Source organism: Rana temporaria, chromosome 3, assembly GCF_905171775.1.
Source record: "Rana temporaria chromosome 3, aRanTem1.1, whole genome shotgun sequence".
In the NCBI taxonomy this organism is placed as follows: domain Eukaryota; kingdom Metazoa; phylum Chordata; class Amphibia; order Anura; family Ranidae; genus Rana; species Rana temporaria.
This window is the reverse complement of record NC_053491.1, coordinates 90192272-90208423: the sequence shown is the minus strand read 5'-3', so window position 1 is coordinate 90208423 and position 16152 is coordinate 90192272. Positions and strand designations below refer to the sequence as shown.

Genomic DNA, 16152 nt, shown 5'->3' with positions numbered 1-16152 from the left:
GTCAGCAGGGCAGAGCATGGGGTCAGTGAGGCAGGGGGTGGGGTCAGGGGGGCAGAGGACAGTGTCAGTAGGGTAGAGCATGTGGTCAGTGGACCAGAGAATGCGGTCAGTGGGGCATAGGACACCTTCAGTGGGGCAGAGGACAGGTTCAGTAGGACAAAACATGGGGTCAGTGGGGTAGGGGATGGGGTCAGCAAGGCAGGGGATGGGGGTCAGCGGGGCAGGGGATTGGATCAGCAGGGTAGGGTACGGGGTCAGTAGGGCAGGCTATTGGGTCAGCGGGGCAGGGGAAGGGGTCAGTAGGGCAAAGCATGTTCAAAGGGCAGAAAAAGGGCGTAAGTGGAGACACTGAGCCACCTCCTCCATTACCCTGCTCAGTGTGTATGACTTCTACCATGGGGGCCTCCCACATGCTGCTTTTTCTTACCCTGGCAAATTAGGAGGCTGCAAAAACTAATTAAAAAGCCACCTTCTCCCTGGTGCTGCCCCCCAAACGCCTTGTTTGCCTCATGGTAAATACGCCCCTGTACGCTTGTTGTCCCAGAATTCTCTTTGGTTGATCAAGGACTCCACCTGCACTTTGGTGGAGCATTTGTAAAACAAATGAAATGCAATAACAAGATTTATCAGAGTCCGTCAAGACTGGGCACAGATGATAGGAAATCTTGTTCTCTACATTGTGACATCAAAAAAAATAAATAATAATTTTTGGGTTTACATCCACAGATTTGTGAACAATATTTGAGAGAAATAGGCCCTTTGTGTACATAGAAAAAGTCGCAAATCTTTGAGTTCAGCTATTGCTAAATAGGGGCAAATACAAAAGTGTTTTTTTTTTTTTGTCTTTCTTTCTTCTCTTCTGATGATTGAGCCAGTAAATCTGTTGTCTTTCAAAAACAGATCCTCTCTAGCAGAATGTCAGTTATAGAGATGAAACAAACCATTTAACAAAAAAGTTTGTTTTAAATGCTTATAAAGTATTAGATGGAGTTTGGTTTCAAAGCTCTAATACAGGAGGTGTATTACTGGCCAGACCATCAGATTAAAACAGAGTGAAAAAGCCTAAAAAAAGAAAACAAATGCAGCCACCATACCTAATGATTAGTTAGCTGCAATATATAGCTTTTTTGGGTTTGAGTTTAATACCACCTTAAACATATTTGTTACATAGTATTAGTTACCTTATTCCTATACAGGTAAGCCATAGTTATTATTTGTATCCTTATTTGAGACCTGCAACAACTTCCATATTTTTATCACTATATTGTGAAAACAGTTGGGAACAGTAATGTTATTTTCTGTATCCTGAACTGCATTGTTTGTATTTGTGTTTCATAGCAAGTTAGAAATTCTAAAGCCTTTTAGAAACATTTATGCTATTTTTATTTTATTACACTGATATCAGTCATGACCAAGGATTTTAAAACAGATCTTCCAACACGCCTGTTTTAAACATTTACTTGTACATTTTAGAGGTTCCCAAGAACACCTACAGGAAGAAAAAGACAAACTGCACACTCGTTGCCGTGAACTGGAGGCAGCTCTGGAACAAGCACATGAACAATTAGGGTCCCAAATCCAGGAGCAACAGCAGGTCACCCTATATTGGAAGGAAAGATGGCAACAGACAGCAGTAAATATGAAGAATGTAGAGGAGCTGCTGGAGCAAGAAAAATTTCAGTGTCAGAAAGCATCAGAAAAGGTGTGGGAATGTTCAGGGAAAGTATGTTATGATATTAATCTTACTAAAATTGTTTTACCATTGTTTTTTTTTTAATAAGTTAGAGCCTGATATGTTTTAGAGAATGCAATTAATTTATTGGGACCATTGTCTTTTATTAATACAGTGCTATCATTAAATCTGGCAGCTTATTTGGGAATTTGATTGCTCTGTAGAAATAAATTGGAAATTCCATTCTACACAGGATATAAATACATTGGATAGTATTATTAGTGTATTGGTAATGTGTGAGGCATCAGAAAAAAAAACAGTTGTCGTACAGCTGAAAATTTTGTAAAAATGGGCAGTAATCATAAAAGATTTTATTCTATACTGGCCAGGGCCGGTCCGCCCTATAGGCTCACTATGCAAGCCGCTTAGGGCCCCACAAAGCTGCGGAGGGCCCCCCAAATTACTAGAGGCCCCGCCTGGTGAGAAGTCATTTTCGGCCCTTCAACCTTCTTAACGCGCTGGCTGCATGGGAGAAGAGGTAAGAAGTGTGAACCCCCCCCCCCCCGCTTCTCACTTTAATGTAAGATGTCTTTTCCGACAGCAGAACACCCCCTCCCCCCGCTTCTCAACTTTAACCACTAGTCAACCGCATGCCGTCAAATGACGGCGGGTGGAAGACTCCATTGTTCTGACAGGACGTCATATGACGTCTTGTCATTTAAAGCCGCTAGGAGGCGTTACTGGGAACACAATGCGCGTGCCCGGCGGCCACGATGGCCGCCGGGCACCCGTGATTGCCCAGTAACTGAGCAGGACCGTGGATCTCTGTGTGTAAACACAGAGATCCACGTCCTGTCAGGGAGAGGAGACCGATGCTGTGTCCCTTGTACATAGGGACACAGATCGGTCACCTCCCCCAGTCACCCCCCTCCCCCTACAGTTAGAACACTCACTAGGCTACACATTTAATCCCTTCCCTGCCCCCTAGTGGTTAACCCCTTCCCTGCCAGTCACATTTATACAGTAATCAATGCATATTTATAGCACTGTTCACTGTATAAATGTGAATGGTCCCAAAAATGTGTCCAAAGTGTCCGATGTGTCCGCTATAATGTTGCAGTCCTAAAAAAATTTGCAGATCGCCGCCATTCCTAGTAAAAAATAAATTAAAAAAATCATAATTATGTCCCCTATTTTGTAGGCAATATAACTTTTGCGCAAACCAGTCACTATACGGTTATTGCGATTTTTTTTTTTTACCAAAAATATGTAGAAGAATACGTATCGGCCTAAACTGAGATAAAAAAAAAAGGTAAAAAAAAAAATGGGATATTTATTATAGCAACAAGTAAAAAACATTGTGTTTTTTTTTCAAAATGTACGCTCTTTTTTTGTTTATAGCCCAAAAAATAAAAACCGCACAGGCGATCAAATACCACCAAAAGAAAGCTCTATTTGTGGGAAAAAAAGGACGTCAATTTTGTTTGGTAGCCACGTCGCACGACCGCGCAATTGTCAGTTAAAGCGACGCAGTGCCGGAAGCTAAAATTTTGTCTAGGCAGGAAGGGGGTGTATGTGCACAGTAGGCAAGTGGTTAATGTGACATGTCATTTTCGGAACCCCCCCCCCCCCCCCCCCCGCTTAATGTGACATGTAATTTTGCTTAGGGCCCCAGGGAGGTCAGGATTGGCACTGATACTGGCCTTCTATTGGTAGTTTTAATCTGACATTGAGCTATTATTTTCATTTGAAAAATATGTAGGGAATTTATACCACTGTTTATACCACTTGTCAGCCACATTTCAAGTTTGTACTTTTATCAGCAACCATTCCCAAGTCTTTTGACTTTCAGTGTGTCTTTCCTACATGCTCTGCTCTCTTCTGCTACACCCCTGGCTTCTATTTCTCAGCCAAATGTCTCCTATTGAATTCATGAACTTTTAGCAGTTTGATGTCGTTGAAGCACATTTTTTTCAGGTACACAATGGATGCGCAATAAAAATTAGAATTTTGAAAATAAGCACATACTGGTTCACCAATCGGATAAAAAATACCACTTTCAAAACCAGTTGTCCGATAATCTGATTATTAGTATAGTACACAGCTTTTGAGAGCCTATTACGACAGTTCATGCAACATTTTCCGAAGGGACAAACAGGAAAAAAATTCTCGTTCGATACCAGATTAAGCGATTTTCATTTAATCAGTACAGTATTTGTTCGAACAAAATCGGAAGATGAAGACCACGCATGCTCGGAAATGAAAGATTACATTACAATACAATACAAACGATTACAGCACTTCCAAAGTTGTATTCTGTCGTACAAGAATTTTCGTAACTTTAGTAACCTATTACTTTTTGATATGAGACTAGCATGTAAAAAAAATAAAATAACGGACAATCATTAGTCCAATATTCTCATCATGTTTTCAAGGCTTATTGCAGGCGATAGAGAATGCAATTTTTTTTTTCAACCATGGGTGGGAAGAAAGAAAATTGCTCAATTGTCCCATCAACACTGACCGAATCCCTTCCGCAGTGTTTCTATGTTATGCTGGTGGGGAGCGCGGGGAGCCTTCCCTGCCAACAGAGCACAATGATTAGTGTTGCCGGCCATAGCAGGCGGCACTAATCGTTCGGGAGAAACACAACAGGCTGGTTGTACACAAGTTAATGAATAGATGAACTTGTGTACAGCCAGGGAGCCCATACATGGATCGCAATTTGCAAGGTCCCTGCTGAACCTGCCGAATTTTGATTTTTGTATGGTCAGTCTGTCCTAGTTATCATCTTTAGGATCAGTTTTATCTTTCTTGGCACTCTCACTATTCTACTTTTGATCACTTAAAGGGTGTCCCTTCCAGAGCAACCTCAAAGTCTGGGCTCTCAAATTATGTTGTTATTGCACAATTGCAGTTGACTCTGTAAGTATAATTAATACAATTATATAATGTGTCCAAATATTGAAGTCATTCCATTGTTTTACATACATTTACTCTTATAGTCATTTGCTAAACTGTACTGAATGAACATCTGATTATACAAAATGATGTTGCTCTATGGGTGGCGCGTTTTAAAGTAATGCCTAAAGAGCAATATGATTGAAAACACCTGCCTGCCATATTTATCCAGTACTGGAAACTTTGAATCAGAATGATGACTTCTATCTTATTTCTCGTTCTGTTTTCTGCCTAGAACACCGAGTTACTGCAGGATTGTGAAATGCTTCAGGCGGACACAGAGGAGTTGTCAGAACTTAAAGCGACAGTGAACAGGTTGGTTAGAGAAAATTACAAACAAGTAGACCTGCATTTGGGTTTTATTAGTGACTGAACGGTACATAAAAACCGACAGTACTCCATTGCTCTACATGTGGGCTATTTTTCCAGCATTTTATAATCTACCCTAAACCGTTGTGAGAGAATAATTGTGAATCCTCCACATTTTGGATTGTATTAATTTAAAATCAGATCTGATTATGGTAACAAATGATGTAACTATTATTACCCACTTTCACCCCCTTAATGCCCAGGCATTCAGCGCTGTCACACTTTGAATGACAATTGCAAGGTCATTGCTACACTGTACTAATTTTTTCACACAAATAGGGCTTTCTTTTGGTGGTAATTAATCACCACTGGGTCTTAAATTTTTGGCTAAATACGTGGAAAAAAATTATTTTTTGAAAAATGGAAAAAAATCTGAAAAAAATCTGAAAAAAAAAAAAAAAACGTTTCTCTTAGGCTCTGTTTCCACTACTGCGAGTTGTTGTGCGACTTGACACATGTGAAGTCGCATGACAAGTCAAAATCCATGTAATTCAAAGGTCGCTGTTCTAAATTGGTGCGACTCAAGTCACAGCGACTCCAAAAAAGATTTTTGTAGTACTTTGTTCCGACTTCGGTGCAACTTGTTCTCCCATGGTTCTCACCAGTCGCATGTAATTTTTCTCCTTCTATGATGTGCGCTGAGGTGGCTGGACTGATGAGGCGTCACTGATGGGCACTGATAGGCACTGATAAGGAAGCACCAGTGGGCACTCTAAGGAGGCACTGCTGAAGCTGCACTGATATACGGCACTGATGGGCACTGATAGATGGCACTGATGGGTACTAATAGGCTGCACTGAAGAGCACTGATAGGCGTCACTGATTGGCATTTTTGGGGCTGCATTGATAGTCAGGACTCCGGTGATCAGTGCCCTGATTATCAGTGTAAATATCCCCTTTCACACTTGCCAGTTACCAGCTCTCCTCTCCTTACGTTGTGACAGCTTGTGAGGAAAGGAATGCCAATAACCGGCAAGTGTGTTTACATTGTGATCAGCTGTGCTTGGACACAGCTGGTCGCCTGGTAAAATGACCCTTTACCTCAATCCGTGGTCAGCTGTGTCCGAAGGATTCCAGGTGCATGCACATGCAATTTAAATTGTTTTTATCAAAGCTTAAAGGGTTTGTAAAGGAATTTTTTTTTATCTGAATAGCTTCCTTTACCTTAATGCAGTGCTGTTTTCATGTCCTCATTGTTCGTTTTTGCTCTCAAGTTGCTGTAATTCTTCTCTGATCTCCACACTTCCTGGTTGTCTGTTTCCTGATAAGTACTGGGAGCTTTCTCTCTGTGGTCACTAATCAAGGAGGTGTGATTACTGTGTCTCTAAAACCCCTCAGCACCAATCAGTTTCGTTTTCCAAACCATCACTGCCCTGTATTGGCTCTGTGGCTCTGTACATCACAGAAGCAGGAAACAACATGCAAAAACTAAAATAGAAACTGCAGGTACATTATATGATTGATTTTTATCTATTTTTAATCATTTTTAAAGGGAATCAGTTAACTATTATGTCTCTATACCCTGTAAACAGTCATTTCAGCAAAAAAAAAATGTTTTCCTTTACAACTCCTTTAAATAAACAAGCTGATTGGCTGCCATGCACAACTGCACCAGATTTTTCACTCCCTTTGGCTATTCCCAAAATACAAAGTTACTTCTGTTCATGTATACATTTGAAACATGTACGTTTGAACCACTTTGCTATTGGTATGTTATCTTTTGAGTATTAGAGCATCACCTTTGTGGTAACCTACCATGAATTGTACCCGTGCACAGTATTTTTCTTATAGTAGACCCATAAAGGTTATCAAATGCTACAGAATATTAGTTGCCATCAGTTGTTATCTATTTAAGAATAGTACTCTGTACCTGAACTTCTTTTACATTTAAACATTGGGGTAGACTTACTAAAGAATTAGGGCATGTTCACTTTGCAAAGTGAATTTATAGTTCGCAAAAGACTTAATGCAAGAAATCGAGCCCTGTATTGCAAGCTTTACTTTAATAAGATCATTGTAAGAAATCAATTGTTTATAGGGATCACATGCTGGTTATACATAAACACATTAAAATAAAACCCAAATAGTACAGTATTTGTGTCCAGAAATATAACAATATATTTTTGTTTTCTGTTCAGAACTATGTGCTATATTTTTCTGAATTGTACATATAATATCTCACTTTTGTTCAGATTAAAAGAGGAGAACAGGCGGCTGTCCCAGCAAAAAATGGAAGTAGAACAAAGCCGTCATCTACAGCACCTTCAAAACTCAATAGTAAGGTCAAACTAAGCTTTTCTTTCATTGTTGACGCTTTTGAAACAGCATGATAGGATGAAGTAAGTCTTGAAACAAGACATAACGTTGGGTTGATTTACTAAAACTGTAGCGTGCAAAATCTGGTGCAGCTTTGCATAGAAACCAATCAGCTTCCATTTGTTTTTGTCAAAGCTTAAGGCTTGGCTTCTATGCAAAGCTGCACTCTCCAGTTTTAGAAAATCAACTCCACTATGTGCCTATTCTACAACCGAAATGATTATGTAAGTTTCTGTTTGCTTGTGATTGGATGTATAACCAATTATAATAATTGTACACATTGGGGTAAATTTACTAAAACTAGAGAGTGCAAAATCTGGTGCAGCTGTGCATGGAAACCTATCAGCTTCTAACTTTAGCTTATTCAATTAACCACTTCAGCCCAGAAGGATTTTCCACCTGAAAATGGAACTTCCGCTTTAAGTGATGGTGATCCCTTGACATGCCACATTTGGCATGTTATTTTTTTTGGGGCGGGGGGGGGGGGGCAGCGGAGAGGATACCCTCTTCTTAGAGGCATTCAGCTTCCACTTCCACTCGGGGCTCCACGGCACCAGAAGGAAGTTCACCTCTCCCGCCTCCCTCCCTGCAATCTTTTGGGACACATCACAGGTCCACTTCACAGCGCACAGCGCAGCTCGCGCATACACAGTATGTGCCCGGCTGTGAAGCCACTGCTGGGCCCCCACAGTCAGAATGACGGGGGCCGCGGAGAGGAGGGGGAAAGGAGCGTGGCTTCATTCGTCAGCATCGCTGGACCATGGGACAGATGAGAGTCTGATTATTAAAAGTCAGCAGCTACACTTTTTGTAGCTGCTGACTTTTATATGGGTGGAACTCCGCTTTAATGACCAGCCCATTTTTTGCGATTTGGCACTGCGTCGCTTTAACCTCCCTGGCGGTATTTCAGAGTCTGGCTCGGGGTGGAATTTTAGTACTAATAGCAGTAACCCTGGGCCAGACTCGGGATCGCATTGTAGTATCCATGCAGGGAGTTTCTTACCTTGTCCCCTGGATCCTGCGATGTCTCCCCGCTGTGTGATCGAGCTGTCTCCTCGCTCGATTCACACAGTGCCCGGGTGTCGCCGAGCTCCGTTCCCTGCGACATTACGACGCACGGGGGGCAGAGATCGGCGCCAAATTCAAAAACGTAAAAACACAGTACACATAAAGTATACTGTAAAACAGATTACAGTTCTGTATAAAATAATTACACACACCCTTTGTCCCTAGTGGTCTGTCCAGTGTTCTGCATGCACTTTTATATTATACATACATTTTTTTCTGCCTGGAAACTGTAGATTGTCCATAGCAACCAAAAGTGTCCCTTTATGTCAAAAGTGGTTTTAAACCAGCTAGAAAACAGCGATAATAAATTAGAATCACTTGCAGAATTGAGCGATAGTGATTTGTAGGGAAATTCGTCATCAAACACTGAAAGTATGGACAGCGACAATTCTGCAACTGAGCAAATTTTTGTGTTTTTGATTTGATTACATTATTGAATATTTTTTATTATATTATTATTTGTTATAATTATTTATAGTTATTTATTATATTATAATTTGTGATTTTGTGTTTCAAACTTTATTATACCAGGGATGTCTACTAGACTCCTGTTTGGACAGATTAAGTGAGTTATTCCTAAGAATTACAGGCCTACAATATAAAACGCCAAATTTCCATGCAAAACAATTGTACCGCTTTCAGCACCAAAAATCTGAAAGAATCATACCGCTAGAGAGGTTAACTGACAGTTGCGTGGTCGTGCGACGTTGTACCCATTTATTTTGGTACTATTTGATCACCTCTGCGGTTTTAATTTTTTTCTCTATAAACAAATAAAGAGTGACAATTTTGAAAAAAATTGCTATAATAGATATCCCAAATGTTTTTAAAAACAAAACAAATGTATTCATCAGTTTAGGTCAATATGTATTCTTCTACATATTTTTGGTAAAACAAATACCAATAAGCGTAGAGTAGAACCTTGGTTTGAGAGTAACTTGGTTTGAGAGAGTTTTGCAAGACAAGCAACTGAGTATAAAATAGAAGAGAGGCGCCTCTAAGTGTCACAATATGGTTACATTTAAGGAAGGTACACCATTTAGCAACTACACTTGGAGGAGCCTCTCTTCTCTTTCATACCCTGTGGCTCCTGCTGGATTTTGCATCTAAACCCCTTGTGGAGGCTGCCATCACATTGCTATAATCTTTTTATATGGTCTATAAACTGAAGGATTTATGAATAAACGGTTGTGGAATGAATTATCTGAGTTTCCATTATTTCTGATGGGGAAATTCGCTTTGATATACAAGGGCTTTGGATTACAAGCAGGTTTCCGGAATTAATTATGCTCGCAGTCCAAGGTTTTACTGTATATTGATTGGTTTTCGCAAAAGTTATAGTATCTACAAAATAGGGGATAGATTTAGGGACCTTAAATTTTTTTATTGTTTTGACAATCAACGGGACTGTGACATTGCGGCGGACAAATCTGACCGTAAGTGACACTTTTTGGGGAGCAGTGACACCAATACAGTGATCAGTGCTAAAAAAAATGCACTGATCAATGTATAAATGACACTGACAGGGAAGGGGTTAACACTATGGGCGATCAAGGGGTCAACAGTGTTCCCTCAGTGTGTGTTCTAATGCCGCGTACACACGATCAGTTCGTCTGATGAAAACGGTCCTGTTTTCATCGAACGAACTGATCGTGTGTGGGCCCATCGGTAAAAAAACTTAGAACCTGTTTTAAAATTATCTGATGTTTAAAAAACTGATAGAAAAAAAACAATTGTCTGTGGGCTAGTCCATCGGTTAAAAATCCACGCATGCTCAGAATCAAGTCGACGCATGCTCGGAAGCATTGAACTTCATTTTTCTCAGTGTTTTACGTCACCGTGTTCTGACACGAACAGATTTTTAACTGATGGTGTGTAGGCAAGACTGATGAAAGTCAGCTTCATCGGATATCTGATGAAAAAATCCATCGGTCCGTTTTCATCGGATGAACATGTGTGGGGGATGGGCTCACTGTGACAACACAGAGATCGCCTTTCCTGATTACTAGGAACAGACTATTTCAGTGTAGTGCCCTGTCAGAACGGGGATCTGCCTTGTTTACATAGACAGACTCCCATTCTGCCCGCGCTCCCCAGCATGCAGAGGGTGTGCCCACCCCACAGTATATGTGCAGTGGGCAGTCCAGAAGTGGTTAAGCTTTGACAAAACAAAATCCTAGAAGCGGATTGGTTTCTATGCACAGCTGCACTAAATCAACCCCATTGTGTATATATATATAACTCATGTATATACCTAATAAAAAAATATTTTAACGAGAAATAGAGAGAAAGAGAAAAAGAGAGAGCAGTTGGAAAACCAGAATCTGTTCGTAGAACTCCTATTACTTATGCTGGCCATACACTATACGAAAAATCGGGCGAAAATCGGTAGTTCAGACAGTTTGTTCGTTTTTCGACCAGTTAATGGGCACAAAATCGATAATCGTTGGGACGTTTTTGAGCCGAAAAAAGGACAAGTTTGGAAATTTTCTGCCGAACGATAAATCGGAAGGTTAATGTGTTTCCCGTCCAAACTTTCTGCACTAGGTATATGTAAAAAAAACGAACCAAATTGTTTTTATTTATGTCCACTGAACGATTTATCGGTCATTACATGATGGCACTATCGTTTGCGCTCACGACCGAACGTTCGTTTTTCGAAAGTTCGTTCGGATGATTTTTCGTGGAGTGTATGGCCAGCATTAGTTGAAGCTGTTGTATTTTAATTTATTTCTATTATTTTTTTTCTTGTTTAATATATATTTTTAAAACAAAAATAAGTGGTACAGAGTAGTTCTACTGATTAAGTTTTACATTTATCTCTGCAGCAAGAAAATAATGAAGGAATGACAACTCAACTAAAAGACTTATATGAAGAGCTCCAGCAAGCTCAGTGAGTGACCACTTGGAACCACTTTGGCCCTGAGTAATTCTGAATATCAACTAAAGCATACTTCCATCTTTCTGTTAAACTGAATATATTGAGGCAGAACAGTTAAAATAAATAAATAAATATATATATTGTGTAGGGGGTTAGCTCGGTAGCGGGGTGTGTGACCCCTTGGATGGGTTCACTACACACTGAATTTATACAGACAGGCAGTTGAAGACGGTTGAAAACAAAGATTTTGGTTTATTCTTCCATCTTGCTGGAAACAAGTGCAAGCATCCAAACAGCATAAACAAAATCAAACATAAAATAAACCCTGGCCACTTGGGGCGTCTATCTTCACCAGCACTAGGCTGTGCCAGACTCCATAAGTCTGGCACAGCCTAGTGCTGGGCAGACACTGCTGGTCATACAGCAGAAAAACAATAGTCTTTTGATTTTTATCACACAGAAAAATCAATCCTCTCCTCACCTCCTCAGAAGACTTTCAGTACGCTACTCTCCTTACTCACAAAGCCTCAGGATGCAGCAAATCAGTGGTAATCCTCTGGATTACTTATAGAGGCCTTAATTGCCTCATTCTGAACAGCTGAAGTTTTCCAACGTCCTTAGACCTTTTCTGGCTACTTTTTGCAGCCGACGCCTAATAACAATTGGTGTATTGTCTAAACAAGGCAGAAATGTATGTCCCGTCTGTGACAACACCCACAGATTTACCTGACTTCCTGTCACATACCCCCCCCCCCCCCTTGTTTCAACCCTAGGGTTGGGACACAGGTTGCCAGGCAGGCATGCACTCGGGACAACCCATCTGCATTCTCCATTTTAGCACCGGGGCGATGCGTTACCACAAAACTAAATTCCTGGAGGGCCTGGAACCACCTATTTATTCTCCTATTGGTCTCTTTTTTCTGTGCCATCCACTTAAATGGGGCATGATCCATCACCAGTTCAAACTGTCTACCCACGAGGTAGTACCGGAGAGAATCCAAAGCCCATTTCACCGCCAAACATTCTTTCTCAATGGTGGCATAATTCTCCTCATGGGCCTTCAACTTTCGGCTGAGGTACATAACAGGGTGTTCCTCCCCCTTGATAATCTGAGACAGTACAGCTCCTAAGCCCACATTTGACGCATCTGTCTGAACCACAAAGTCCCGTGAAAAATCAGGCAAATTTAAAACTGGCTGACTACATAAGGCCTGTTTTAAAGCCTGAAAAGCTGTTTCTGCTTCGGGAGTCCATTTGGTCATTACAGACTCCTTCCCTTTGGTCAAATTGGTCAGGGGAGCAGCCTGTGAGGCAAAATGGGGGATAAAGCGGCGATAATAGCCCGCGATCCCCAAAAATGCATAAACCTGTTTCTTGTTGGTGGGACGTGGCCAATCCTAAATAGCCTCAACTTTGTTTATTTGGGGCTTGATTAGACCTCTTCCAATGGTATACCCCAGATACTTCGCCTCTTCTAGCCCAAGGGTACATTTTTTTGGATTGGCTGTAAACCTGGCTTTCCAGATGGAATCCAACACAGCCTGAACTTTTGGCAAGTGTGATTCCCAATCCTCACTGTGGATGACAACGTCATCGAGGTATGCAGCAGCATAGGCTCGATGAGGCCGAAGGGTCTTATCCATGGTGCGATGGAATGTGGCGGGAGCATTTTGTAACCCAAAAGGCATCCTCCGATATTGGAAAGATCCGTCTGGAGTTACAAATGCTGTTTTTTTCCCTGGCCGACTCCGAGAGAGGAATTTGCCAATAACCCTTGGTCAGGTCTAACGTTGTCATGTACCGGGCAGTGCCTAGGCGATCAATCAGTTCATCTATGCGGGGTATAGGATAGGTGTCAAACTTAGTGATTTGATTCAGGCAGCGAAAGTCATTACAAAACCGCCAACTTCCATCTGGTTTGGGCACTAAGACAATGGGACTGGACCAATCACTGTTTGACTCTTCCATAACCCCCAGCTCAAGCATTATTTTAACTTCCTGGCGAATTGCCTCTCGCCGGGCTTCTGGAATTCTATAAGGCTTCAACTTGACCTTATCCCCTGGTGTGGTGATAATGTCATGTTCAACTCCGGAGACCCAACCTGGCAGGTCTGAAAACTTCTCCTTATTACGGAGCACAAATTCTTTAACCTCCTGTTTCTGAGTTTTGGATAGAGTCTCCACTATCCCAACTTCAGGGACAGCCAGATTAAATGGAGCAGAAAATCGGGTAGTCTTAGCGACCAAGGACTCTCTATCCTTCCATGGTTTCAGCAAGTTCACGTGATAGAGCTGCTCAGGTTTTCGTCTTCCCTGTTGGCTAATTTTATAATTCACCACTCCCATTTTTTCCAAAACTTCATATGGACCTTGCCATTTGGCTAGGAATTTACTTTTGACCGTGGGGACCAGCACCAACACCCTATCACCAGGTGCAAAGGAATGGACCTGGGCCCCATGATCGGCATCACTTGGGCAATTCTATCTTGCATTTGGGCCACATGTTCAATCACACTTCGATGAGGGGAACTCTCACTCTCCCATGTTTCCCCGGCAATGTCCAGTAGGCCCCAGGGGTGCCTCCCATACAGTAGCTCTAACGGAGAGAACCCTGTGGACGATTGAGGAACCTCTCTTATTGCAAACATCAGATAAGGGAGCATTTAATCCCAATTATTTCCGTCTTTATCCACCACCTTCCTCAACATTTGTTTTAAGGTTTTATTAAACCTTTCCACTAACCCGTCTGTTTGAGGGTGATATACTGATGTACGTAATTGGGTCACTTTCAGGAGTTTACAGTTCACCCTGGACATAAACGGGGTGCCCAGGTCAGTTAGGACTTCCTTAGGACGACCCACACGGCTGAAAACCTGAAATAACTCTTTGGCAATTGTTTTAGCAGAGGTGTTTCGGAGAGGAATCACTTCTGGGTACCGGGTGGCATAGTCCATTATTACCAAGATGTGCTGGTGCCCTCTAGTGGACTTTAGTAAGGGGCCAACCAAGTCCATGGCGATCCTCTCAAAAGGGACCTCGATAATGGGCAGGGGTACCAACGGACTGCCGAAATGTGGCATGGGTGCAGTAATCTGACACACTGAACAGGAAGAGCAGTACAATTCCACTTCTTTAGTGATCCCAGGCCAATAAAACCTCTGGGTGGTCCTCTCCCGGGTTTTTTCTGCTCCCAAATGTCCCCCAAGAATGTGCCAGTTCCAAAACCATCTTGTGGTACGGTTTAGGCACTACCAGTTGCTCAATGGTGTCCTCTATCCTCTGTGACACTCGATATAACAGGTCCCTTTCAATAATGAAGTAAGGGAGGGCAACCCTCTCGTCAGGGTTAACTAACTCCCCATTTATCTTCACTACATTCTTCCGGGCTCTTAGCAATGTGGGGTCCCTCAATTGCTTAGTGACAAAATTTTCTCTGTGCACCTCAAGGTCATCAAACCCTATCGGCCGTTGTTCCTCTTCTGAGGTAGAAGGCTCCTCCCTAGGGACTGGTGTTTCCCCTGCTAATACTGAGAATGGAAACTCAGGAGAATCCTCACAGTTATAGGTTTCTGGAGTAGATGGTTCAGACTCAGAAGAACTACCTACTGGGGAATCTGGGCAGTCCCAGAGTTCCCAGAATTTTGGGAAATCCCTTCCCTCAATGGCGTCATGTGGCAGTTTGGGAACTAAACCCACCTGGTGACACAAGTTACCGAGGGAGGTTTCAAAGGAAACCGTAGTCACTGGATATTCTCGAGTGTCCCCATAAACACAAACTACAGCCATTTTCCTTGGTTGTAAGGTTTTTCACACCACTAGATCACTTTTCACTAAGGTGACCAGGCTACCTGAATCCAACAATACCACAACATTTTTACCATCTAAGCACATTCTATATAAAGGTTTCTCATTTCCCTTTACTGCAGTGCATGTGGTTGCAAAAAGGGACTGTCGTCTCTCTGTCAGAAAATCACACTGCATTGGTTAATCACACGCTGGGCAAACCGCTGCTACATGTCCCTCTTCCCGGCAACGGTAACAAATCAACCTTCTGGTCCTCTCCTGTGGGATGGGTCTTCCAGGCCGCTCTCGCCAAATATTAGCAGTAGTCCCGATAATTCCTCTAGCTGCTCCTTGGTACCTCTCTCCACCCCCATCCCTTGATGCAGTCTTACCTATAGGTGGGGAGGGTCTGGTCTTGGGGTGAAAAGTCTGTGCGTCTCTGGTGGAAGAGAACAAATTCTCTGTTGTTAGGTACCTTTCGACCAGGTCTACAAGTTTGTCTGCAGTTTTCGGACCACCATGGTTCACCCATTTCTGCAGGGTGTTAGGAAGAGACCTAAGAAATTTGTCCATGACTACTCGCTCCAAAATTTTTGGTCTGGACAGAGTTTCTGGCTGTAGCCATTTCGTAGCCAAATGGATGAGGTCATACATCTGCGACCGCAGTGGCTTCCTCTGCTGATAACTCCAATTGTGGACCCGCTGAGCACGGACATCCAGGGTTACACCGAAACGTGTCATTATTTCCTCTTTTAATCGATCATAGTTTTTTGCATCTACAAGCTCCAAATCAAAATATGCCTTTTGGGCTTCTCCAGATAATAGAGGGGCCACTAGTCCAGCCCACTGTTCTTTAGGCCAACTCTCTCTTTCTGCTGCTCTCTCAAACGTGGTCAGAAACATCTCAGGGTCCTCATCTGCAGTCATCTTTGGCAATAAGTGTCGTACCCGAAAAGTCGGTATGTTACTGGCCTGACTCCCAGCCTCGGTCTGCTGTCTCTGAATCTGTTTCACGATGGCCTTCATTTGCTGCTGGTGTCTCTGTTCCAAGCCTGCAATGCTCTCTCAGTGAGCTGCAAGGCTCTCTTGATGAACCTGTTGT

General features: G+C 42.3%; 1 protein-coding gene across 3 annotated transcripts in view; it reads left to right on the top strand.

The window, feature by feature from the left end:
• The window catches only part of LOC120931466 (golgin subfamily A member 6-like protein 22), a 101954-nt gene that overhangs the window by 40955 nt on the left and 44847 nt on the right, over window positions 1-16152 (top strand). For all 3 annotated transcript variants that reach the window (XM_040342947.1, XM_040342946.1, XM_040342948.1), the window contains 4 exons: window positions 1474-1702; window positions 4869-4948; window positions 7195-7279; window positions 11215-11279. In XM_040342947.1, the coding sequence (XP_040198881.1) occupies window positions 1474-1702; window positions 4869-4948; window positions 7195-7279; window positions 11215-11279 (459 nt within the window). The remainder of the gene's footprint in view (window positions 1-1473; window positions 1703-4868; window positions 4949-7194; window positions 7280-11214; window positions 11280-16152) is intronic.